Below are 24,207 nucleotides of genomic sequence, written 5' to 3'. Positions count from 1 at the left end.
GCAATGTAAAGTGACATAGGTTGTTGCCAGAGGAGCTTATGATTTAAATGTATAAGTTATGGTATACACTAACAGATTTTACATTATACAGTATCTAGCAATATAAGAAAAACATGTAGCAGGAGTGTACATTACTTCATTCGTTATGCTTTTTGCCAAATTTGTTTCAAGATACATCTTTGTTTTAATTTGGCACACAGAGATTTTTCTTCCATTTCCTAGTTTACTCGTCCACCCTCAGATTTGGCAGGCATTTCAAGTGAGGAATTATAAGACTAAGTATTTCAGAAGTTCTTATTCAAACGAGATAATGATCATGATCTACAGGATATATAAATACTAGGAATACAGTGTAAGCTTAATAACATATGTGTATGTACAGAGGTTATCAGTTACATCGTGGACAAGCCCAACACAGGATCTCAGCTTTGATCCAGCCACAACCAGTCATAACTCTGCATCTTTGCCCTTCTTAAATGTCTAATAAAAAACAAAGCATTAACAGTTTCAGATTAACGACATAGGAAATCTAGACAACATAAACTGAACTTCAAAAGCCAGACTCTTCCATCTTGTGCTAACTGAGCCCACTGTGTGGCTACAGAGTCCAACTTGGAGTGCTCAACATCTGTTTCCTTCACCATTGGTTGTGACGAGAGGGGACTTGTGGAGGTCGCCTGTGTGAGAATACATTTATGATCAGTTTCTGATCAGAAGTGGATCAGTAGCAGCTGACAGACACAATGGGTAAAGAAAAAAGTGTTAGAAAACAGGAGTAGGATTGCATACCTTTATTCAATTCTGCCCAGCTCTATGAACAGCCCAAAAAGCATTGAGTAACACTGTCTTTACTGTGTGTTGCCACTGGCAACCACGGTTACCATGGGAACCCACAGTTCCATCATACAGGAAGGTAGGAAGGAAGGGAGGTGTGCAACTTGGCACATAGAAAAGTGAAACTTTCTTGTTCTGCATGGCTGTCTCCATTTGACTAACATGCAAGTGAAAAAGTCTTGAAAAAAGGTCTCTACTCTGTTGTGTGATACTCACTAGCCTGTACACTGACACTGAGTATCATACAGTGACAGGAAGTACACGTTTACTGGTATGTGCATGGTTACTCCACAACGCTGTAGAGATAGGTCTGGCAATGTGAGACTACTGTAAATGGATGGAAACGGCAGATCAAACGGAAACAGAAAAAGAAAGGCTAGGTGGTGCATGAAAACTTGATAATACTTGAAATAAAGCAAAGAATGTCTAGCAGCAAGAACAAGCACCAGCCACCACACCTTCTTCTATTCCTTTATTCAGTCTATTATTTTACACAACTTCTGAAATAGAGGCCCTTTTTCTTGCCTGATTCTTTTTTTTTTCCATTATGGCTTTTTTGGAAGGTGGTAAGTTATTACAAAATAACTTTTGCTCAAGGCACTTGAATACAAATTTCACCACGAATGAGCAGTGGTGGGCGGGATGTAACTGTCGGGATGTTTCGCTGGGCAAGGTCACTCTTCCATCAACTACTGTATAATGATTATTAGTAACACACTAGAAGACACAACACACCCACTGCTGCTGTGCTTTCTCCCAACAAGAGAAACACCAAAAAAAACTAATCTAATACTTGGAATTTCTTTGTAAAAAAGTAATTAGCCAAAAATATTGAAGCATACACATTCCATTGATCAGTCTAATTTTAATAAGCTCATTTCAAGGCTTTGAAAATCTACCAACAACGAAGAGAAAAAGACTATTGAAAAGTGCTGCTTCCTTAATGAGGTGCTTAGTGTGTAAGATTACTGACAAAACGTTAGCAAGTATACAAACATTACTTCCAAATACCTTTTCTTACCATTATATAAAAGTAATGAATCGTATATTGTTTTAAGACACATTTCATTTTAAATGAAACAAGCACAATTCAAGATGACTTGCTGGTTCATAACCTCTAAGTCAATAACATCATCAAATGTATCCCTTTTCATGACACTGTATGCATATCATCATATTCTTTGTTAAGAAAAAGCTACCTACACATAAAGTCAGAAGTACACACATAATGCTTCTGAAATGCACAGACTGAAACAGCATCAGATTATCAATTACAGTAGGACAAAGTTTGTAGTTATAGGAATGAAAAAAGAAAATGATCTCTGCTCAAGAGAAATATAAAAGTGTAAACGTAAAGAAAGGTGTTTTAATGTGTGTGCGTTTCTAGTCAAGCAGGGAGGGCTCTGAAGGACGTATGACGGTGGGTCGGTTGGGAGCAGCCGGGGGTCTTCTGCTGCAGGAAGAGAGAGGAGGAAGGGGAGGGGGAGGGAGAGAAGAAACATGCAAGGCAAAATATCATCAGTCATGCACCAAAGATTCCCAAAACACCAAAAGCCAGAACATACAGTACAACCCTTCACCAGCAGTCTCAATTATCCCAGCAACTTGCACCAATATCACAAGCCACAAGTGTGTGTGTGTGTACGATTTTACCTGGGAATCCCGGGCGGCAGTGCAGGAGGCACGCGGGCCGGCCTGGAAGGGACCAGAGGCACAACACCAGAGTTGGGATCGCCTGCGTAGGCTGTTTGGCCCGGCGGCCGAGACGGCACGGGCGGTGCTCCGAAGGCTGGTGAGGGGTTGAGAGGGGGTGGAGGACCCGGAGTGGGCCCCCTCACCGCCGGGGGTCGGCTGGGAGGGGGCGCTGTTGCTGAGGCAGGACGGGATGCCGGTGGAGGACTGAGACAGAGATACAGAATGCTACTGAGTTACATTTCAAGATGAGATGTACCCAATTAAACCTTCAGTTCAATTAAGACTGTTAGTGCCAATTAAGCATATTCTTTATAGTATTTTATAATATATGTTGATGTCATACAATATATATGTTCTGGTAACATTATCATAATTAGTTCATAAAGAAGTTTTATGCATATTTTTGGTTTGCAGATTATGCAAAAATGATTATTGCAATCAGGATTATATGCTTAAATGCAAGTACATTTTATTTGAGTGGAGTTTGAGTACATATTTCATTTATTTGTATCAGGTGGCAATACACTGAAGCTATTTTGGTGTGCATGTGTAAAAATGTGGAGAAATAACATGATGCTGATTAAGAGATGTCTGCGAGCTGTTGACTGTGCAATAATTAATGTGACACAGTTTTAGTGCATCCCCACTATAGCCCGATTTTTAGACCAATAGTGATAGTGATTTTTTTTTTACATAAACACATAACATAAACAGCAACTATGTTTAGGAGACATACCAGCAGGAAATTGTACAGTAGAAAAATCAACAGTCACTGTCCTCTGGTGGCCAAACTATTTAATGGTGACTAAATACCTCAAACCTAGTTCTGCATGTCTGACATTTCTTGTTACTTACACAGATACCAACATAGCTGCAATAAGCTAATATCGGCCGATATATTTGTGTTTAGTCATGTTTGTTACCTTGGGTCCTTGGGAATCCAAGTGTCATCTACTGGTGGAGGCACTGGGGTAGAAATAGTGGTGGTGCTGATGTCTCCTATAAGGACCAGGGCCTCTTTCAAAGCATGATACATCCTCAGCATCTCATCTCTCCTCTGAGCCTGCTCTGCTGACTCCTCCATCAAACTGCCCTGGTCCCCGGCCGAGTACAGGTAGGCCAGCAGCTCAGAGTGGATGAAGTCCTTCGCCTGGAGATGGGAGACGAAAAAGGAAGTTAATACAGGTAGACAGCAAGACTATGCAAGACAGAGTGACCTATGTTACTGACTTTCCAACTCATTTCTCATACCTCCCTACAGTATCAAATCAAACTTTATTTATATAGTACTTTACATACATAAAAAGGTAGCACAAAGTGCTTTACATAGAAAAGAAGAGGAAAAATAACAGCCATATAACCCCCCCTCCCACCACCCCCATCCATAAGCGGAGCACTACATGAGTACTTACTAAAAACACATAAAAATCAAACAAGAAACAAAAAACAAACATGAAATCAATAAAAGAACTTGAGGAAACGTTATCATAGAGACCTTGAGGAGGAGTAGGTCTAGAGTATGACCAATGGAAGAAGAGACAGATAAAGCAGAACACGTACACTGTTGATCATGAGGTGCATGATGGTCTTGGGCATGAGGTCTCTGATGGACTTGTTGACAATGCCGATGTAGGAGTCCACGAGGTTGCGGATGGTCTCCACCTGCCGCTCCAGCTGTGGGTCCATGGACACGGTGTCGCTAGTATTCATCGCGTCTTCGCTCTCAGGCTGGAGGAGACCAAGACAGAGAAGGAGATGTGAGGGATGCAAAAGCAGATTTGTTTTGTTTGTGCGAGTGTGATTGCTGCTGATACTACACAAACACACTATTGTCTGCCAATGTCAGACATCATTTTGGTTATTTCACATGTGAGGACTCATATGAGTTTTTGTCTCTCCACTTCATACTGGTTTGATGTGAAAAATGTGATGTCATACACCTCTGAGCACCAACTTGATGAAGCAATATTTGAATCAGACAGCTGGTGGATTGTTGGGCCACTATCAATCAAATCTGAACAAAGCACACCCAAACAGTCCTGATGAAGCAGGTTAGCTGAGTTTTTGAGTGTATAAACGTTAAAATTAAATCAAATAATAATGACTGAAGATGTCTTTTGTTAAACTTTGATTGTTGGATTGACTATACAGATTTTAAGCAGTGTAAGGGGCAGTGGACAGTTCTTGTCCACAGTTATGCAAATACAGTTTAAGGCATTTTACTAGCTTTAGCCTTTCATCCACACTACACCAGTATTTTTGATCATGAATGACAGATCTTGTTGGATACACTCTCTTTAGCAAATGACCTGAATATACTGGAAAGTAAACAGTGGATAGCTGTGGCCTGGATATTGGATCCCCAGTGTGCTTCTGGACCAGCAGGGCATTGAATTAATGAGGTTGAGGAACAGGGTACTGCTAAAAAAAATAAAAATAATTTTTAAAAAAAAGAGCATTTGTGCTGTACCTGGTCTTTCTCTGGGTAAACACCAGCTCTGAGAAATGAAGCCTTCCAGCTGTCCACATCCTCCTGAGTGTCACATGCCAGCTCAATCTGACGCAGGTCTTTATACACATTCCTGTAAGACACATTAACCAAAGATTAGAACAGACAAACACCATAAACATGATTGTTTTAGAGGGTCATATAGCATCCACACCTCTGTTCAGTATTGAAGATGGCAAAGACATGTTTGCTGGACATGAAGCCCTTCTCCACATCTCTCAGCTTCAGGTTGTCGAGAGGCAGCATGTACTTCTTCTCTTTCTCCTGATAAAACACAGTGATGTAATGACAAATATAAAAGAAGGCAGACTATAACAAATAAACCATCAACTCAACTGAGTACAACATGATTTTACTATACCGTGACACACGATGACTACAGTTTTACTGCAGAGTTATAATAAGAATTCACTAATTATTTTTTTACCAGATGCTGGAATTTTTGTCTTTGAAAACAAGGCCACTGTCTCTCTATCCCACAGAAATAAGACGAGTAAGCTATACATTTTCGACCATTTACTGTCCCGTACTGTAAGGAGTCTTACCTCCTCATCTTTGTACCAGGAGAGAGACTCAGCAGTCAGGACAAACCAGTAGTCCTTGGATCCTCCCTTCATGATACTGATGTTGATAGTGAGCCAGCCTCTGCGGATCACCTGCACACAGGAGTCCAACAGTTGACTAAACTACAAACCCCACAAGAGGGGTAATATGCACCTTCGGAAAAGCAAACACAATACTAAAAACAAATGAAGACAATCGACATATACAGAAAATTGGCATCAAAATACAGCACAACAGCCATGCAAGTGCAACAGTATTCTTCATTTAAAAAAGAGAGCACAGTGCAGTCAGATCAACCCATACTGTATGAACTGATATTACACCACAAACGTAGAGACTGAAAATAAGTGATGAAAGACTCCAATGAAAAGTCACCTTCTCTGCATCCTTCTCTCTGTCAGACTGACGGACAAGAAGACAAAGGGAACAGACACAGGGATAATAAGCGGACATATGCAATACCCTGGTCTGGGTGGTGTAACCGCGAATGTATTATATGGTTGAAGGGTCAGCTGTGCCCCAATTTGTCTCAGGGGCAAGCTGTGGTGCTGCATTTAAAATTCCCCTCGGCCTAAACAGCATTTTCTCCAAAGACTATCCATTATGATCAGGGCTGTTTAGGCATTGACGAGCTAGGAACTAAAGAGGAGGATTTTTTTTGTGATTTATTTCAGACATCCAATCTACCTTTAAGTAGGTCCCTCTTATACCAATGCACACATTTCATAGTTAAATAAACCCAATGATCGTCTACAATATAAGAGTCTGCAGGCTGACTCTATGGGCCCTATCTTGCAGCCGGCGCAGCGAGGCTCAAAGCCCAATGCAAGTGTCTTTGCTATTTTAAGACCGTCCTGCGCCCACGTCGTTTAAATAGCAAACACACCTGCGCCCATCTTTGCGCCCATGGGCGTGCTGGTCTTACAGGGAGGTGTGTTCAGGTGAATTCTTGGTGTATTGCGATCTTGAGGCAGCGGGAAGTGATCGCGCCATTGACCAACAAAAACCTTGTCTAAAGTCAATAGCGCAGCATTTCATTGTTACTTTAACAGGACATTAGTAAAATGCGCCTAGGCTTATGCACAGCTTGCGCACACTTTGCTTGTTACACATACACAGGGAAGCGCAGCAGCACACAAACATGCAAAAGATTACAGATAAAAATATTATGGGGCAAATCCGCCATCATAATAGCAAGGCGCCATGGTACAAACGCGCCTGGCTTTTAAAGGGAATGGGAGATTACACTGATTGGTTTATTGCATGTTACGCCCAGAACACACCCATGAATTCGCGAAGACACTAAGTACAACCCAACGGCTCCATGCGCTTCACGCCGTGCGCTTAGATTGTTAAAATAGGTAACTATACTACTATGGTACTATATGTAAACAGTTTAATGAGGGCTGAAGCTCACAGTCATGTTATAAATTCAAACTTCTGGCTGTCGCTTACTTCGTGACCCACCCACTTTATTTGTTCACACTACTGTGTAAGAATAAGATACATGGATAACAAGACAGGCTGCTCATGTTCCATCATATCGCACATATGATCAAAGGAATACAGAATCAAACAGGCCTTTTCATTGGGTGAGAAACTTTGAAAGTGGAATGAAAGGCCGCTATCTTGGCACATGGTATCCAGTTCTCATGATACACCCATGAGTGTAACTCTTTCACTTCCCTCTTCTTCATCAAGGTGTACAAATGTTGTTTCACGACATGGCCTGAATGACCGTTGACTCAACCACCCACCCAAAGAGGAAGTGGAGGTGCAGAGGGGGTACGGTACTTACAAGAATCTCTCCCTGGGCCATGAAAAGGAGGAACAGAAGAGGAGGAAAGGGAAATAAAGACAAGAGGGGCACAGACAAGAGTGTGTAAATGTGAAGCAACAAAGGGCAACAATGACAGGAGAGACGGGCTGAGACAACGACAGAGAGAACAAGAAATAAAAAAGCAGCAGGAGAAAAGAAAGCAGCAGCATGTGAGTTACCTGATTGGGCATGACCCTCTTCTTGGTGGCGTTAGCAGTGGTCCTTTGCTGTGCACTGCAGGAGAAAGATTCAATAACATAAACTCTAGTATAATATCCAAGCATATTATATTATATATATATATATATATATATATATATATATATATATATATATATATATATATATATATATATATATATATATATATATATATATATATATATATATATATATTTATATATATATATATATTAGGGCTGTCAGCGTTAACCGAGATGCGATTAATTTTTTTAATCGCATGCCGGTATTTATTAATTTATTTTACTTCACTCGGCTTTGCGTCGTGCCTAACAGGCTACTATTTTGACCCTTTGCAGCACCGTTACTTATCATCAAGCTGCCACTTCCTCGTAACACATCCTGCTGCTGCAGGCATGATGGAGAAAGACAGCAGCAATGAAATCCTGAATGGCGCTTTTTATTTTCCAAAACTCCCGGACAGCTCGTAGACAAGTTGAAAGCCATATGCACATTGTGTAAAGCCAAATTAAAATATCACTGAAGCACGTCAAGCTTGAGCTACCACCTACGGAGCTAAGCATAGTAGTACAGTTAACGTGATGCTAGACCACCAACCCTCGGGGGGCGGGGGAGAGATGAATGTTCGGAAATAAGAGGTTGCTGTGGCCCGCCGTACAGGTTAGTTTGACCAGCGGGCAGCAGCGGTGGCCGGAGCGAGCAGCTGCAGCGGCCGTAGCGGGCAGCGGCCGGAGCGGGCGATCAAGGGGGGAACATCCTCAGCGGTGAAACGCGAACGGGGGCTGGCGTATAACCTAGCTAGGTGGAAAACTAACGCTAGCCAGCCACCTGTTCCATCAATCCTGCTTGCAAGTGTCCGCTCATTAGACAAAAACTGGACTACATATAACTTCAACGAAACTCCCAACGCGAGTTCAGAGACTGCTGTGTTTTTGTTGTTGTGGAAACAACAGTGTACCGGACTATCCAGCCTGTTTCTCTGTTGACGGGTAAGAGTGGAGATGGGCTGTGTTAACACGGACTTGTGCTGAAATGAGCTGCTCATTAACCGGTGATCACTGGACGTCAGTGAGTAATCAACATTATTTAGGAGTTCCTAAACACTATATTGTCTCTAGTAAGGATAGGGATTTTTAGTTTTTTAGTTAGGTACTTGGAGGAATTGTGCAATAATGACAGATTCACACACACATTTTTCTTTTGTTTACAGTAAATAAATAATTACAAATCTTAAAATCAAGTTCATAAAGTAACTTTCTTTGCATTCATTTGATTCCCAATCAAGATACACTGGTAAAAAATGCTTTCGATTGTTAATATGTACTTAAAAACTGTTCTGAAATGCAAAATAATAGAATTTTAATCATGTGATGAAATATGCGATTAACTATAGAACTTCAGCGATTAATCACGATTAAAAAAAATTAATCGTTTGACAGCACTAATATATATATTTCTGATAACACTATAACCTAGGGCTACAACTGATTATTTTCACTATCATTCATTATTTTCTTACTGTAGTTATTTTGGTTAATAAGATTTCAGAAAATGGTGAAAAGTGCCCATCACAATTTCTTAAAGCCCAAGATGAAGTCTTCAAAACTCCTTATTTTTTCTGATCAACAGTCTAAAACCATTCAATAAAGAAAAACACATTCCATGTATTGTCACATGACAAAGAAAACCAGAAAATCCACTCAAGTGAGAGGCTGGAACTGGGAAATGTTGTGTTGTGACTTGAATGATTCATTTATTCTCAAAATGGTTAACGATTCATTTTCTGTCCATCGCCCAAATGATTGAGTCATCATTTCAGCTATTAATAAACCTTCAGTATTGCCTTCATGTTTTTTCTGTACCCAAAGTCACAGATGCAGAATGGTAGTTACACAAAATAATCGAATTGTTAAGATTTTGTACTTAGAAAAGCTGTTCCTTGTAGGCTGAGTACAAACTATTAAACAATCAATATTTTATGTGTAAGTCCCTATTTTTCAGTAGAGCTAGTCCAAGTTAGTAGGAAAGCTCAGGATTCAACATATGTGTAAAAAAAACAGAACTATCCCTTTAAAATGACTAGTAACTAGTGCAGCTAAACATATATGTCAACAGATAAATAAAAAATTGCAGTACAGAAATGCCAAAGATAAAGAAAAAAATATTTGAAATAACATAGGCAAATATAAAACTTGTACGGGCTGGGCTGTAGTAATGTTCATTCAACTTTTTTTGCCTTTGTATAAATAATAAAAATGTTTAATTTCTTACCAGTAGTACAAATCATTTTGACAATTTCAGATGGAAAGCATAATGCTATTCACATTGATTGATCAATCCCTACGCATTGACTGACTGGATGTTAAAGGTGCAGTAGGTAAGCCTTATAAAACTAACTTTTTGTAATATTTGCTGAAACTGACCTTATGTTCGACTAGAACTACATGAAGCAGGTAATAAAAAAAAAAATCTGGCTCCTCTGGCACCACCTACAGCCTGTAGTGTGATTTGAAAAAATCCACCGCTCCCTGTTCAGATGCACCAATAAGGGCCAGGGGGGCGGGGGGGTGTCTAACTACGTGTCAATCACTGCTCATGCACACACATTAATTCTCTCTTGTGGGGGGAGGGGCTTATGAGACCGTTTTGGGCTTTAGCGGAAAGGGGGGAGGGACCGAGAAGTTGTTGATGTTCAAATTTTTTGGCTAAGTCCTGGATCTTCCCAATCCTACCTACAGCACCTTTAAGAAGAATAAGGTAGCACCTGATTATTATTGTCCTTATTGATTGATTTATCAATAAATCTGCATATTATACAAAACATATTTGAAATTAGTGACAATATCCATCGCTATGTACCAGAACCCAAGTTGAAATATTGAAATTGCAAAATATACAGGCAAAAATCCAAAACGCAATGATTTAGAAAAGAAAAGCATTAAATCCTCACATTTGAAAAGATGAAACCAACAAATCCTTGCTTGAAAAAATGTAATACTGATGAACAGAATTTCAAAATAGTTGCAGATTTATAGCTTCAGAAAAGTTTGAAGACAGCCCACCATCTCTGATCCTAATGAAACTCATGAATAAGTATCATAAAAAAGTATCTTACTTGGCAAATCCAATGAAGTCCTCATGATTAGTGTTGATGTAGGACAGCTCAATATCAATCAACAGCAACACCTGAGGGCCAAAACATTTCATGTTATGTACACAAAGAAGGGAGACAGTACAAATGTACAGGTGGGCTGCATCACACACACACACACACACACACACACACACACACACACACACACACACACACACACACACACACACACACACACACACACACACACACACACACACCCACCTGGTCTTTGGTCTTGCTGTCTCTCTCTCTGACGTAGGTGGTGACGATTCTCTCCGTCTCTTCTCTCAGTCGAGGGTAGGATCCCAGCTGTAGACCCACACACACACAAAAAACACACGCACTGCTGCAGGCACCGTAATTATAGGACACACACACACACACACCTGTGTTGGCTCACACTGCGAACACAGTGTATCCACATAAGCAGCTACACCCAACAACAGAGTAAATATACAGAATCAAATTTGACACATTAAGACTGAGGAGGCATGCACTAATGAGCTCCATATCAGCTTGAGATTTCTTGTCAGCTACAGATGTTTTGATAGCAAGTGTAGGGAAACTGTGAGCTTTAGCTAAATATAGTCACCTCAAGCTGATAGCGAGTCTCAACAAATCAGGGAGGATGTGGGAAAAAAAGATCAGGTTAAAGTCAAGAAAGAGGTGAAGATTGAGTGGGGTCTGGTGGAGTCGTGTCAGGGGTTACATTATTGGTGTCAATGGTGCAGAAAGGGTGTATCACAGGTGAAATACAATAAAATCTCCTTTGACAAGACAGGGTGGAAAATAGCGACAGTTGTGCCATTTCTAAGCAGCCTTTCTTCTGATTTGATAAGTGAGGCAGGGTGAGGGGTTGTTACGTTAATTGCCAATCACAGTGCTGATGGGGTAAGTGGGCTGGTAGGGGTCCAGGATCAGAATGGGAAAGGACTATTTTAGATTTAAAGAAGGAACCACGGGGTAAGGTGGTACTGTAAGCCTTCAAGCAGCAGTGAGGGGGAACGATCAACAACAACAGACAAGTGACAAGTTAGTTGATTACATTTTTGTGATTTTCTTTTCCTTTCTTTGACTGCTCTCTATCACTCTTTGTTTTTTTCCCCTGTCACTCTCTCTCTGTATTCATCACTTTTAAATCGGCCCCTCCACTGTTCCTGTTTACCTTTTCAGTGCACTTCCTGATCAGGGCGGCAAGCTCAGTGACAACGAGGTCGACGCATTTCAGACAGGGGTCTTTCAGCTTAATGATCTGCTTTTTCACTATGGCCTCAAACGCCAAGTCTGGGGTGAACAGGCCTGTCCTGTGGTGAGGCATTTATGTCAGGTGAAAGGAGGAGGCGGTGTAGCATGGGCCATGATGAGGAAAAAGGGAACGGTGGCAGAAACATGAAAGCCCATGTCGGACAGAATAGTTTGGGGGGGTAAAGAAAGAGTTTCAAAAAGGAAAAGAATGATAAAGATTGAGGAATATGAGAAAAAAACAGGTATTTAGTTAGTTCTGCTTCATGTACAGAACAGAAACAAGCTCCAGGTTCTGAGAAGTATTCATTGCAATACCAGCTTCATATTCATGTGTATGTCAGTCAGCCCACAGCTTTTTAGCCATGGGTGGCAATGTCAGTCGGTCCACCACTTTGGTCCAGACCTCAACAACTTTTGGATAGATTGCCATGAAATGTTGTTGAAACATTCATGTTTCCCAGACGATGAATCCTAATCCCTCCCTTAAATTTCCTCTAGCGCCACCATCTGGTCAACATTTGAACTTTAACTAAGTTACTAATAGCAGAAAATGTCAACATGCTTACGCTCTAAACTAAGATGGTGAACATGGTTAACACGATTCCTGCTAAACATTGACATGTTAGCATGCAGACGTTAGCATTTTGCTCAAAACACCAATGTGCTGAAATACAGCCTCACAGAGCCGCTAGCATTGGCTGTAGAGTCTTATGTCTTGTTTCAGCTGTAGCCTAAAACCAAACCTGCAGCTTGTTTTGAAAAGGACCTGTATAGGAACATGTTACAGCACGTCGGCTTCTAACCACACAGCCTCTCAGAGACACCAATTCAGTGCACTGCAGTACAGCCAGGACATTCAAATATATCCACTGACGTTCATGCAAGTGAACTTCAAAGCGGACTGTAAAAACTGAGGCCTCCTTTGAATTCATCCACTTTATTTTTCAACCCAAGGTGCCGAAATTATGTCCCAAAACACATAGCTAAAAATAAATAAAACGGCTGCTTTTTTAAAACTGTTTGGCACCAAAATGGCTCCTGGCAGCTTTAAAGCTGGCTGGTCTCTGTGGTGTGTATGTACGGGTGTGGCAGCCAGGCAGGAGACCATGCAGTGATACCTTATTGGTGCACTGTCTGACTGTGTTGATGAGCTCCTGGATGACCAGGTCGATGCATTTCAGACAGGGCTCTTTCAGCTTAATGATCTGCTTTTTCACTATGGCCTCAAACGCCAGGTCTGGGGTGAACAGGCCTGTCCTGAAGGACATACAGACAAGACAGACATGGAGACGTGGAGAAGGGGGTACATAGACACACAGGAAGAGTGTGAGACGGGCACACGGATGGAGGAAAACACAAAAAGACACACTGAGGAAGACCAAATGAGAAGTAGTGGAATAAAAACTGGAGTAAAAGACAGCCATGAGGCTAACAAGTAGCCAGGAAGGCTAAATAAAAACTGCTCACAAATGAAACAAAACAAAGTCAGACAGAAGAGACAGCACACTTAATGTAGATGTGAAAAACAAGAGACACTGACACTTGAAGACAGAGGAGACTGTAGGTCCTTATAAAGCTGAATGGACACAAACAAACAGGGAAAAAACTAGCAGACAGGTGAGAAGACATAAAGACAGCAAAGGTAAATGAGTGCGCCATGTGATGTGCTGTTTGCAAGCTTGCCTGACTCCGTGGATGTTCTTGATTGCGTAACTGATCTCTTTCCTCAGCTCCTTCTCATCAAACTCCATCTTAGACGGGGCAAAAAAAGCTTAGATTTGATTTGTTCTATTGAAAATGAATACTCCTTCCTATTGCCAAACATAAGCTGACAGACAGACAAACTAGGCTAGACAAGAGGGATAGTCTGTGGGTTTAGTCTGTTGTTGTCTGTTGGATTTATGAGAGAGCATAGGCAACATAGTTACAGTATGACACCGGTATTTATAAGGATTGTCACATCAGCAGTTTAAATACAAAACAGTCTTTAATCATTATTAACTTAACTATGACTGCTTGTTTACAGGGGTGTGCAAAAAATCGCGATTCACATTCGAATCGCGATTCAAGCTCTACCGATTCAAAATCGATTCATAGAATTCCAAAAATCTATATTGAATCGAATCGTGACATTTTCTGAATCGTGCACCCCTATTGTTTACCCTTTGAAACAAAATATCCTTTGGTTTCTCTGTTAACAGGAAGATCAATTCCTTGTCAATTTAAATGACAAATACAAAAATATGTGACGTATAACTTTAATGTAACTAATAAATCTATAAAAAAGACTTATGATAATAATCATGATGAAAATTCATAGAACTAGTCACCTTCACCAGCTCGAAGGGAAAGCGCTCATGGAAGATGCGGTTGATCTTTGCTCCACCTGACAAGTTGGAGGTGTCCACCTGATCCCCAGACCCCTCGATGCACTTCTCAAAGTCCACGCCAAACTGCTGCACCATCCTACAGATTGTAAATAGTACTTAACTTCTTGAATTAATGTATTTGTGTGTCTGCGTGTGTCAGTATGTGTGTGTACTGACTGGAGCAAGGCCTTGGTCTTGCGTGTGGGGTCGTCAGGGCGGAAATTCTTGTACTCTTCCACCTCTTTCTCCAGTGATAACAGCTGGCTTTGCAGCTTACTGCGTAACCCGGGCAACGTGTCGCGGATATGGTTTGTAAGTTGCTGGAGAGACACAAAAATATTAGATTTTTCCCAAAGTCACTTCCTTTTGTATTATGACTTAAGGAAGAATATTGAGTGCTGAGGAGATCTGTTTTTATGTGTGCTTTTTCTTAAGAAAAACTAAATAATATTCTCAATGTGTGGCATAAACATCCATCCAAGTTAAAATATACACTCACTTACTCAATGGATTAGTGTAATTTAAGTTCAGTGCAGCACATCATCCAATACACAAAAAAATGTAAAGCACAAATTAATATTTTTTTCAGCCCTGGACATTAGTTACCAAATTAACCTTCAACAATTTATCGCCATGTGGTCTTTGCCACATAAAATGGATGAAAAGGGCATAGAGTGCATGTAGAGTTTATGTGCGTGTACATATGATCATGTGTGTCTCACCTGATTGAGGGTCTTCTGCAGGTGTGGAGTGCCCATACGTTCTGCAATGTGTCTGTACCCAGGGTGGGACAGGAAGAACTTTCTCTCAGCAGCCAAAGCCGCACGGATATCTTTCTTCCCATCGATATCCTTTTGACTGCGGTTTACCACCCCAATGTAACCTAAAGAAAAATACGGACAAGGCAAAGGAGTTTTTTATGGCTAAACAGTAGGCCGCTTCCCAAAACCAAATTTCCTTCAATTGCTGAAGACCAGACTGAAGTCAAAAAAGGCCAAAAACAAGAAGGTAGTGAAAGTAGGTACAGTACAGGCCTGGCAGGGCATCACCAGAGAAGACAGTGTCTACTGATCTCAGTGGGTTGTACACCATCATTAATTGCAAAGGATGTTCAACCAAGTATTAAATCATGATGACTTTTAAAATTGGAGAACTGTGTAAGAAGGGCTGTTCATCTGATGTGGATGTAAAACAAAGCAATTAGACCTGACAGTCAATTTAACATCATATTAATTGTTACATTTCAAAGTCAATGTGAAAAATTAATTAATTGTGTGTGTGTGTGTGTGTGTGTGTGTGTGTGTGTATAAACCGTTGATTGTACCAGTCCCCAGTTGCAAATATCAACGTGGTAGGATACAAATGTGGGCTAGAGATACTAATATTTGGCAGTCTGTTCACGTCCTCACCTAACAGTTAGCAGGGTTAGCATGGCGGCGTTAGCCAGGACCAGTCAGGATCACTTCACTGGCTGTGTCTCAATTGTTTTTGCGAGTAACCAACTTGGGTACTCTAGCTATATAATTCAATGTGAGTAGCTACATAAATGTTGAAGTGACATAAAATGCTCGTCCCTAGTAGCTGTGATAAATTAGCCTGAAGCTAATGCTTACCTGTTCAGGAGGAAATTAGCCAACTCTGCGTCCTTTTGGGCTCTAAGCTGTCTCCATCATTTAAATACATCTACAATATTTACCCGGGGTTTGTTAGCTACGTCTCTGGTCACTCAACTGTTAGAAACATGCCGTTTATTTTGTCGGGTAAAATCAATCTCTGTTGATCCTGTTCGTTTGTTTGCTGCTTTTATGGCTGTACTAACCTTACAGCTGTAGCGCGCTGGGTTTACGTGTTTACAGGTATATCTGGCAACCCGGCCTGGCTGACAAACTGGGCAACACACAGGCCAAAACACACGCAGAAATTCCGTCACGGAACGGAAATTTCAAAAGGAGAAAATACTGGCATTAGCCAGTATTTCAACTTAGCATGTTTCCTTAATATCTGATGACGCATTGGGGTCATTTTTGGATTTATTACAGTAAATATATTACATATTGGACCTTTAATACTATAAGTACATTTTGCTTCCAGTATAATGAATACGTTGAATGCAGGACTGTATCCACCACTGACAATTTCTGGATGAACATGAACAAGGAAAAGTGTGATAACAGTGATGAAGAACAGAGGAGTTGGAACAAAGAGAAGGTAAACACAGAGATGGGAGATTAATTGAGACAAGCTCCCTGCATTAAAAATTATTCATATTTAAAAATTTAAAATATGTGTGTGTGTGTGTGTGTGTGTGTGTGTGTGTGTGTATGTATGTGTGTGTGTGTGTGTGTGTGTGTGTGTGTGTGTGTGTGTGTGTGTGTGTGTGTGTGGATAATCTGTTGATTGTACCAGTCCCCAGTTGCAAATATCAGCGTGGAAGGATACAACTGTTGGCTAGAGATACTAATATTTGGCAGTCTGTTCACAAACTGACTGTTAGTGGGTTTTGATTGGCAGACCATGAAAAAAGACAACAGCAAATGTGTCAAAGAATGCATTTAAAGTCTGTAAATGTTTGGATATTTGTAATGTGATTAAACAAACGGCTGCATTTTCAAGCTTTTTGGGAGAGGAGATCTGCATGGAGGAATGGGCCAAAATACCAGCAACAGTGTGTGAAAACCTTGTGAAGACTTACAGAAAACGTTTGACCTCTGTCATTGCCAGCAAAGGGTATATAACAAAGTATTGAGATTAACTTTTGTTATTGACCAAATACTTATTTTCCACCATAATTTGAAAATAAATTCATTAAAAATTCTACAATGTGATTTTCTGGATTTTTTTTTTGGATCTCATTTTGTCTCTCATAGTTGAAGTGTACCTATGATGAAAATTACAGGCCTCTCTCATCTTTTTAAGTGGGAGAACTTGCACAATTGGTGGCTGACTAAATACTTTTTTGCCCCACTGTATATAAATATATAGAAATAAGTAATTATACATTGCACAGGGTGCCATATGCTTATAGGAGGCCCTGTTTTTGCTTTGACACAGTTCCAGCCATTACAGGGTTAAAATTTCAGGGGCAAATGTGGTATCTATCTTCTTGTCTGCTCATTGGCTAAAAATGTAGATGGGTCTAATAGCATTTAAATCTAACTGGTCCGAGTAAATGTCGATCGTTTGCACGTGGGCTCACATTGCGTCAGAGGACTCTTCTGCTTTCCATTGGTGTATCACAGGCAAACCTGCACCAATTGGCTTATACCAGGTCTCTATGGAAACCTAAGAAGTCAGAGAATACAGTGACGCCCACATCAAGTTGGTAGGAGCCTCAGGAGAAGCGAGGAAGCAATACAAATACAGTAATGAAAAACAGTTTAGCAATTTGCCGTTGTGATTCAGCCAGAAACGTCAAGATTGTGAGGCGAACAGCTCGTTTGGAATATAATGGCTTGGATATTCCCTTTCCTTGGACTCTTGGGGATTTAAGAAAAAACGGTTTTGGGCAAAAAATCCCTGCAGTGGCTAAAGGGACAAGGAAAAAATGTATGGATGCACTAGACACGGGCTGCACTGTTTACGCTGTATTGTTTTATTTTCTATAACTTTGTAGCAGTTGTGTAACTGCTATAAATCATCTTATGCTTTGTGTGTGGGCTTAATGAAATCCTGAGAGTCTAAGCTTTCAATTGGTGTGTCGCATGGCTGTATATTTTGAAGATTGAATGCTTTAAAGTTATAAAAACTTTTATGAGTGGAGGTTACAGCGACGCCACAGCCACAAGGTGTACCGTACACGGTACAGTGAATATTAAGAGGTTAACGGATTAATGTGAGGCATCGGGAAAGACCCAGGACTTCTCCATCCTGGCCTGGGAATGCCTCAGGATCCACGAGTTAGAGCTGGTTAAAAGTGCACTATGAGTTCCTGCATGGTCACTTATGTTGACGTTCCAAGTAAATTTCAAACAAAACAGAGCAAGCTTGCCCCTCCCCCCATGTTTTTGTAACTGTCATGACTAACTGACTAACTGTCACTAACCCCCACCCCCACCCCCAACCATCTTCGGTCGGTGATTGGCTGGAGTGGTTTGTTGTATTTTGGTGCACAGCCTGTGCCTCTAGTGTTTGTTTGACGTTTGCGACCCCTTGTTGTCTCCCAAGACCAGGCTTTTTCACACTGTATTCAGAGGGCAGGCAGCTAGCGGATCAAGGAGAGATGCCTACGATTTGAGACAAAAATTTAATTGCACTGAAACCATGCAGGAACTCATAGTGCACCTTTAATGTGGCTCGGGAAAGGGACGTTTGGGGTCCCCTGTGGTCCGCGACCCGAGCCCGGATAAGTGGATGATAAAGGATGGATAGATGGATGGATTAATGGATTAAAAAAAAGCATTTAAAATGTGTGTGTGTGGTCTTACCTCTGCGAAGCGGCAGCAGTTTGTTTTCCAGGATGTCTCGTGCATCCGTCCCCTCATCCATCAGGTCCAGCTTAGTGATCACACCAATGGTCCGTAGACCTAAAGACAAAGGCGTCATTGCTAATAGTACAAGTAATTAGAGTTAAATACTGATGTTCTAATATTCAGACATGGAACAGGGATTTTAGGATTTACACCTATAATTTGATAATATTGTTTAGGCAGTTAAATTATAATAACCCAAGTGGAACAGTGTGTTAGCAGTGTTTTGCAGTCTGTTGCAAACTTACACACAGCTCTGTGAGGCTGCATTTAGCTCTGAGCTAACTGCTTACATCAGCATGCTAACATGTTCACAATGCTAACATACTGATGTTTAGCAGGTAAAATGTTTCCCAATTTGTTCATCATCTCATGCTGAGATTAGTTTAGCAGTAGCACTTAACACAGTGTACAGCTGAGGCTGGTTGGGAATGCCATTAGTTTTAGAGTATTAGACAAATTATTATATTTTTATCTGATGGTGGCATTAGTTAAAGCTTTGAGTGAAAACTGCTAAGCTGTAGTTTCATTTCTACAGTTACAAGCCTCTACATTTAATAACATCTTCTGGATTGAATGAAAGAAGGCCAAAGGTGGGGATGATTACATTTAATTATGTCTCTTCTAATCTTATGCAATAAGTCTTTTAATAATGTAACTCTTAATTATTCTGACAAGCTGGCTCCTGTACTGAGGCAAAGATTAATAGAAAGAAGATTGTGTGTGAGTGTGAGAGTGATTACGGCTGCAAGATACAGCGAAAAGTAATTAGCTTTGTACCAAATTAGAGCCAAAAAAGGGTAACATTTCGAAAAATATCAAGAGAAAAGGTAGTAAAAGACATAGAAATGAACATGATCTTACACACAAACACACACTGTCCTCAACGTCTCACAAAGTTCCCTTACCCTGAGGGTCAACCTCCTTGGAAATCTTAAGGGCGTCGGAGTTGGCCAAGTCAGTGTTGGCCGGGGTGACGGCCAGGATCAGACAGCTCTCCTTGGTGATGAACTGCAACAGCATGTCCCTGATCTGGTGCTCGATGTCATGAGGCTGGTCTCCCACGGCAACTTTGGTCATCCCCGGCAGGTCGATCAGGGTCAGATTCAGCACTGCGAGATGTTGAGGGGTAGACAGAAGGAACGCGATCAATCAGTGGTTAAAAACTTGCACCTAGAAGGCTGTGTTTGTATGTTTGTGTTACCATTAGGGGAGTAGACGCGGAGGTTGATAGGGATGGCGGAGATGCCCTTGTTGGATCCGGTGATCCGCTCAGTCTCTGCTTCAATCTCCAGACGGACCTCGTCAAAGTCCACAAACTTACGTCCCTTACAGTGCAGAAACTCTGCATACTCTACGTGGAGTAAATGAGAGATACAGACATGAGAGGGGGCGATGGAAAAATAAAGAAACAAATACGATAAGATAGGGGACAGAGAGATGGCAGAAAGAGTGGCAGTGCAGTAAGGTGTAAAAACATAACACGTTTTAGCAAGCTATTAATAATACGGCTTGTATTGAACATTTTTGAGAAAACTTGTCTTGAAAAGCCTGGATTTAAGAGCACAAACCCGTTCCTGACTGTTTGACTCATGTATACAACTTGCCTACTTTACTGTTCACCAGCTGGAGGATGAGAGGACGACGGGTGACAATGCCAGATCCTCTGGGCAAGAAGTCCCTGAGAGAGACAGAGATAGTTTAATAAATATAGACAGGCAATATCATTCCATCCCAGTCATCATTAATCCCTGATTAATTATTCAGCATCATGATGCTTTTTTCTCAGTAAATAGTAAATAAATAAGGATGTTGTCTTCATTCTCATGTCAAAGTACTGAATATGTGTCAGCTTCTAAAAAAAATAAGACTACAAGCTTTAAAATTGATCCCCAGTGTCTACGCATGTAAATGTGTGCATTATTGATGCAAGGCTAAGATTGACTTACAACCCTATTCATTATAAATAGTGCAAAGAGAACGAAACATGTCTCTCTGTCTGCCCTTCTCATTACATACACATTCATCAGAATGGAAACTCCTGGTCAATAGAATTTTAATTATTTCCAGGTCACTGACTACACATCTCTTCAGGCTATGAGAATATGTCTCTTTATGTCTGTCCTTCTGTCTGTATGTTTGCCAGGTCAGCAGCAACGTCTGAGTTGAGTTTCACACACACACACACACACACACACACACACACACACACACACACACAGCATGTTGTCCACTGCTGACAGAGCAGTCAGGATGTTACACAACAATTCTCTTTCCTCATCTCTTCCTGTCAATTATATATCATCATAAATAACACGATTACCAACAAGACAGAATATCAATTAATCATTGTGTCATTTATCCAGTAAACATCCCATCCAAACATTTGCTGGTAACAGCAATTTGGGCTCTGATTGTTATTTATTTCACACTGAGTAGTATAAATCAGTGGTTCTCAACTGGTTCCCATTCAGTCAAAATGCCAAATATTTTCTGGTTACAGCTTCTTGACTGTAAGAATTTGGTGCTTTTCTTCATTTGCAGACTGAAAATATTTTTTTTGTTGGACTGTTGGTTGGACAAAACAAGACATTTGAAGGTAAAGACATTTCAATAATTAAAGTAATTGTTAGCTTACAACCATTTCCCCAACCTTTCTGGCATTTGGCCCTTTAAAATGAAGCAGTGACTATACTTGCCACCTCTTGTCATACCAGCTTACATATAAACACAAGAAAGTGATATCTGCTCAAAACAACTCAGATTGTTATGCTTGAATAATTGTTAGAGGCTTGAAGATGTAAGACACAAACAAAAGAAAAATAATCATCTTTTCTATGTTATTATTCTTGTGACTCCTCAGAATAATGATGTGACCCATTGGAGGAGTCTCTACCCACAGGTTGGGAATCACTGGCCTATACATTCAGATTGATTGTAAATAGATTGATGAATAATTTAAATAATAATAAGTTGCAGCACTGACTGACTAAAACATACTCCAACTAACTGAAAATGAATAAATAAACTGATCTCACGAGCCAGTGTTATACTTCTGCATGTTAGTAGGCTAATTACCAAACACGAAAACAGCTAAGTATCCTTTTGTGGGTATCTGGTACCCAGTGTGTCATATACACATGACAGTGCAGCTGGTGACATCACTGATGACCCCAGCACAAACGCATCAATGCTCCTAGTGTCTCCCCCGGCCACTGCTTGGGACTCGGAGACAAAAGGCAACAGGAAAAAAAGGAGACATGGCTGGCTAATCAACATTCCCTATCTCTTGGACAACAAGTGAAAGCATGCTAACATGTTTAAGAAGAAAGTGTTCCCTTTTCTGGGCACCTTCACTTGGAGATAAAAGCTCAAAGCTGCTATGGATAACTTCAGTAGATTAGGGCTCTACGGTGGCAACACAGCCATGTCTTCTTTCCCTTCCCTTTTCTTATGAATAGATTTTCTCGCAAGGCTCAGCTACTGTGTATTAACTGTACAAACTGGCTGAGTGATTATTTTCTACATTTTTATAAACTGAGCAGAGTAACATATGACATTAATGGAATAGTTGGTTTGCTGCTGTTTGTCATCAAAGGGGGTTCACAATTTAAATTCCTTCATACTTATTCATCAACCTCAACAAGAAACTCAGCAGTGCATGCTGGGAGGCATTTCCATGTGTACCGTGTCCAATACTTCATCTATTTGACAATGACCTCATCAAAACTGCCAACTATCTTTTTGTACCTCACCCATTAAAGTAAAACATTGACTTGGCCTATAATGTGAGGCCTATAAAGATGCATTTACAACCCGAGGCAAGCAGTCTCACGGAAAAACAACCTTTGTAAATGTTTGACAGAATGGGCCTATTATGAAGCAGCGACAGCACAGATCGGTAATAAATATTCCCGCGGACGAAGTTACATTTTACAGTTGTGGAGCTAGAGACTAAAATTACTTATGTACACCCTTTAACCAATTTCGCCTCAGTTTTTGTCTCACAACCAACAGCTGTTTTCTTTTGCGTCAAATACGTAATTATGGATCGGGAATACGCCGGTTCCAAAATGGAAAGAATCCATTGGGGGAAAAAAACGTTAGGAACTGTGAGGCACAGCGCGTAATCAAGTGCTTAGTTGGCCACTTTTACGCAAAAGCTCGGCGTAATTTGTCTTAAAAGAACAGCAACTGGCACAAACAACAGTCATAAAAGTAAAAAAAAAAAAAAAAGCACATTCACAATGTCAGATTATTCCAAGACGACATATAAACGGTACAACCTCCCGACGAAATTCTCCAACACGGAGCTCTTCCCTGCGCTCTGGCCGCCGACGACCGCTATCTGCGGCAGGTCCAAGTTGCAGGACTGGCCGATGGAGCTGAAGGCGTCCTGGAGTTTGTTAATGAGGGGAATTAGGTCTTCCATCCCCCGGTTTCCCATAGCGGCACCTCGGTCAGCCCGGCGGGCTCTATCCTGCTCTGCTCCCCGGTCAAGTAAGAGCCAAATGGTCTCTCTTCCAGAAAAAACTTCCCAGATGGCACAGCAGTCTGTCCAAGCCTCGGTGAGTTTATTTCATTAAAACACAAGGTAGTCTAGAGCCAAGAGTCCCGTCTGCGGTCAGAGCACTGGCGAGGTTTTTAGCTGGATGATTGCATGATAAAAGTAGCAACATTAAACCGAAAACTTCTGTCATCATCCGGTCAGGCGACACCCAGCCTCCGCCGGAGATTATGGCTCCGCCTCCAGCGTCACTCTCCTCTGTCATTGGTCAGCTGGGACGTCTATCAATGTAGGCCTACACATAACATATCCTTTTTACAAAACAGGTTTTGTACTTGTACTTTGAAACAGGGTAAATGAAAAGTCTGTTTGTAGTCATAATACAAATTACGAAACACTTCAAGGGTTCTTTTTTTGCATTGTGCACTAAAGGAAATATCAGCCGACCTGGCTGTATTGGTGGCAGTAGCTCAGTCCGTAGGGAGTTGGGTACGGAACCGGAGTGTGGATTTGTAGCTGAAGAGCTGCCATTTCGCCTCCTTGGCACTGCCAAGGTGCTCTTGAGCAAGGCACCGTACCCCCCCAACCGCTCAGGGCACTGGTCCAGCACTAGCTGCCCACTCACTCTGACATTGTTCCATTTGTGAAAATGTCCTGAGCATGTGTGTGTGTTTATTTCAGGCCTGTGTGTAGTGATTTCTAACAAACAGAGTGTAAATTGTAATTTCCCCACTGGGGATCAATAAAAAGTATAAAAAAATTAAATTAAATTTAGTTTAGTCTCAAGAATATCTTAATCGTAAGGCTACTTAACTTAACTCTTCACTTAAATTTACTTAATCATAAAACAAAAAAATATGAA

General features: G+C 40.9%; 1 protein-coding gene across 5 annotated transcripts; it reads right to left on the bottom strand.

The window, feature by feature from the left end:
• Nucleotides 1–431: 431 nt before the first annotated feature.
• dnm2b (dynamin 2b) lies at nucleotides 432–23,572 on the bottom strand. 5 transcript variants are annotated; one of them, XM_078278269.1, is made up of 20 exons: nucleotides 23,125–23,570; nucleotides 20,446–20,519; nucleotides 20,043–20,192; nucleotides 19,747–19,950; nucleotides 18,797–18,895; nucleotides 15,095–15,255; nucleotides 14,550–14,692; nucleotides 14,334–14,469; nucleotides 13,687–13,754; nucleotides 13,122–13,260; nucleotides 10,981–11,067; nucleotides 10,738–10,808; nucleotides 7,601–7,655; nucleotides 5,584–5,694; nucleotides 5,193–5,302; nucleotides 5,000–5,111; nucleotides 4,090–4,257; nucleotides 3,453–3,679; nucleotides 2,488–2,733; nucleotides 432–677 (listed from the first exon to the last, which is right to left on the bottom strand). In XM_078278269.1, the coding sequence occupies exons 1-20, from the start codon at nucleotides 23,283–23,285 to the stop codon at nucleotides 638–640; spliced, it is 2,562 nt and encodes an 853-aa protein (XP_078134395.1). In that variant the 5' UTR covers nucleotides 23,286–23,570; the 3' UTR covers nucleotides 432–637. The 5 variants fall into 5 exon arrangements, with proteins under 5 accessions (XP_078134395.1, XP_078134378.1, XP_078134404.1 ...); XM_078278252.1 differs by lacking the exons at nucleotides 432–677; nucleotides 13,122–13,260 and adding exons at nucleotides 1,364–2,287; nucleotides 11,924–12,062 and having other exon boundaries at nucleotides 23,125–23,572; XM_078278278.1 differs by lacking the exons at nucleotides 432–677; nucleotides 13,122–13,260 and adding exons at nucleotides 1,364–2,284; nucleotides 11,924–12,062 and having other exon boundaries at nucleotides 23,125–23,572.
• Nucleotides 23,573–24,207: the final 635 nt, after the last annotated feature.

Source organism: Sander vitreus, chromosome 2 (genome assembly GCF_031162955.1).
Source record: "Sander vitreus isolate 19-12246 chromosome 2, sanVit1, whole genome shotgun sequence".
Taxonomy (NCBI): Eukaryota; Metazoa; Chordata; class Actinopteri; order Perciformes; family Percidae; genus Sander; species Sander vitreus.
This window is presented reverse-complemented; position numbering and strand designations above follow the sequence as displayed.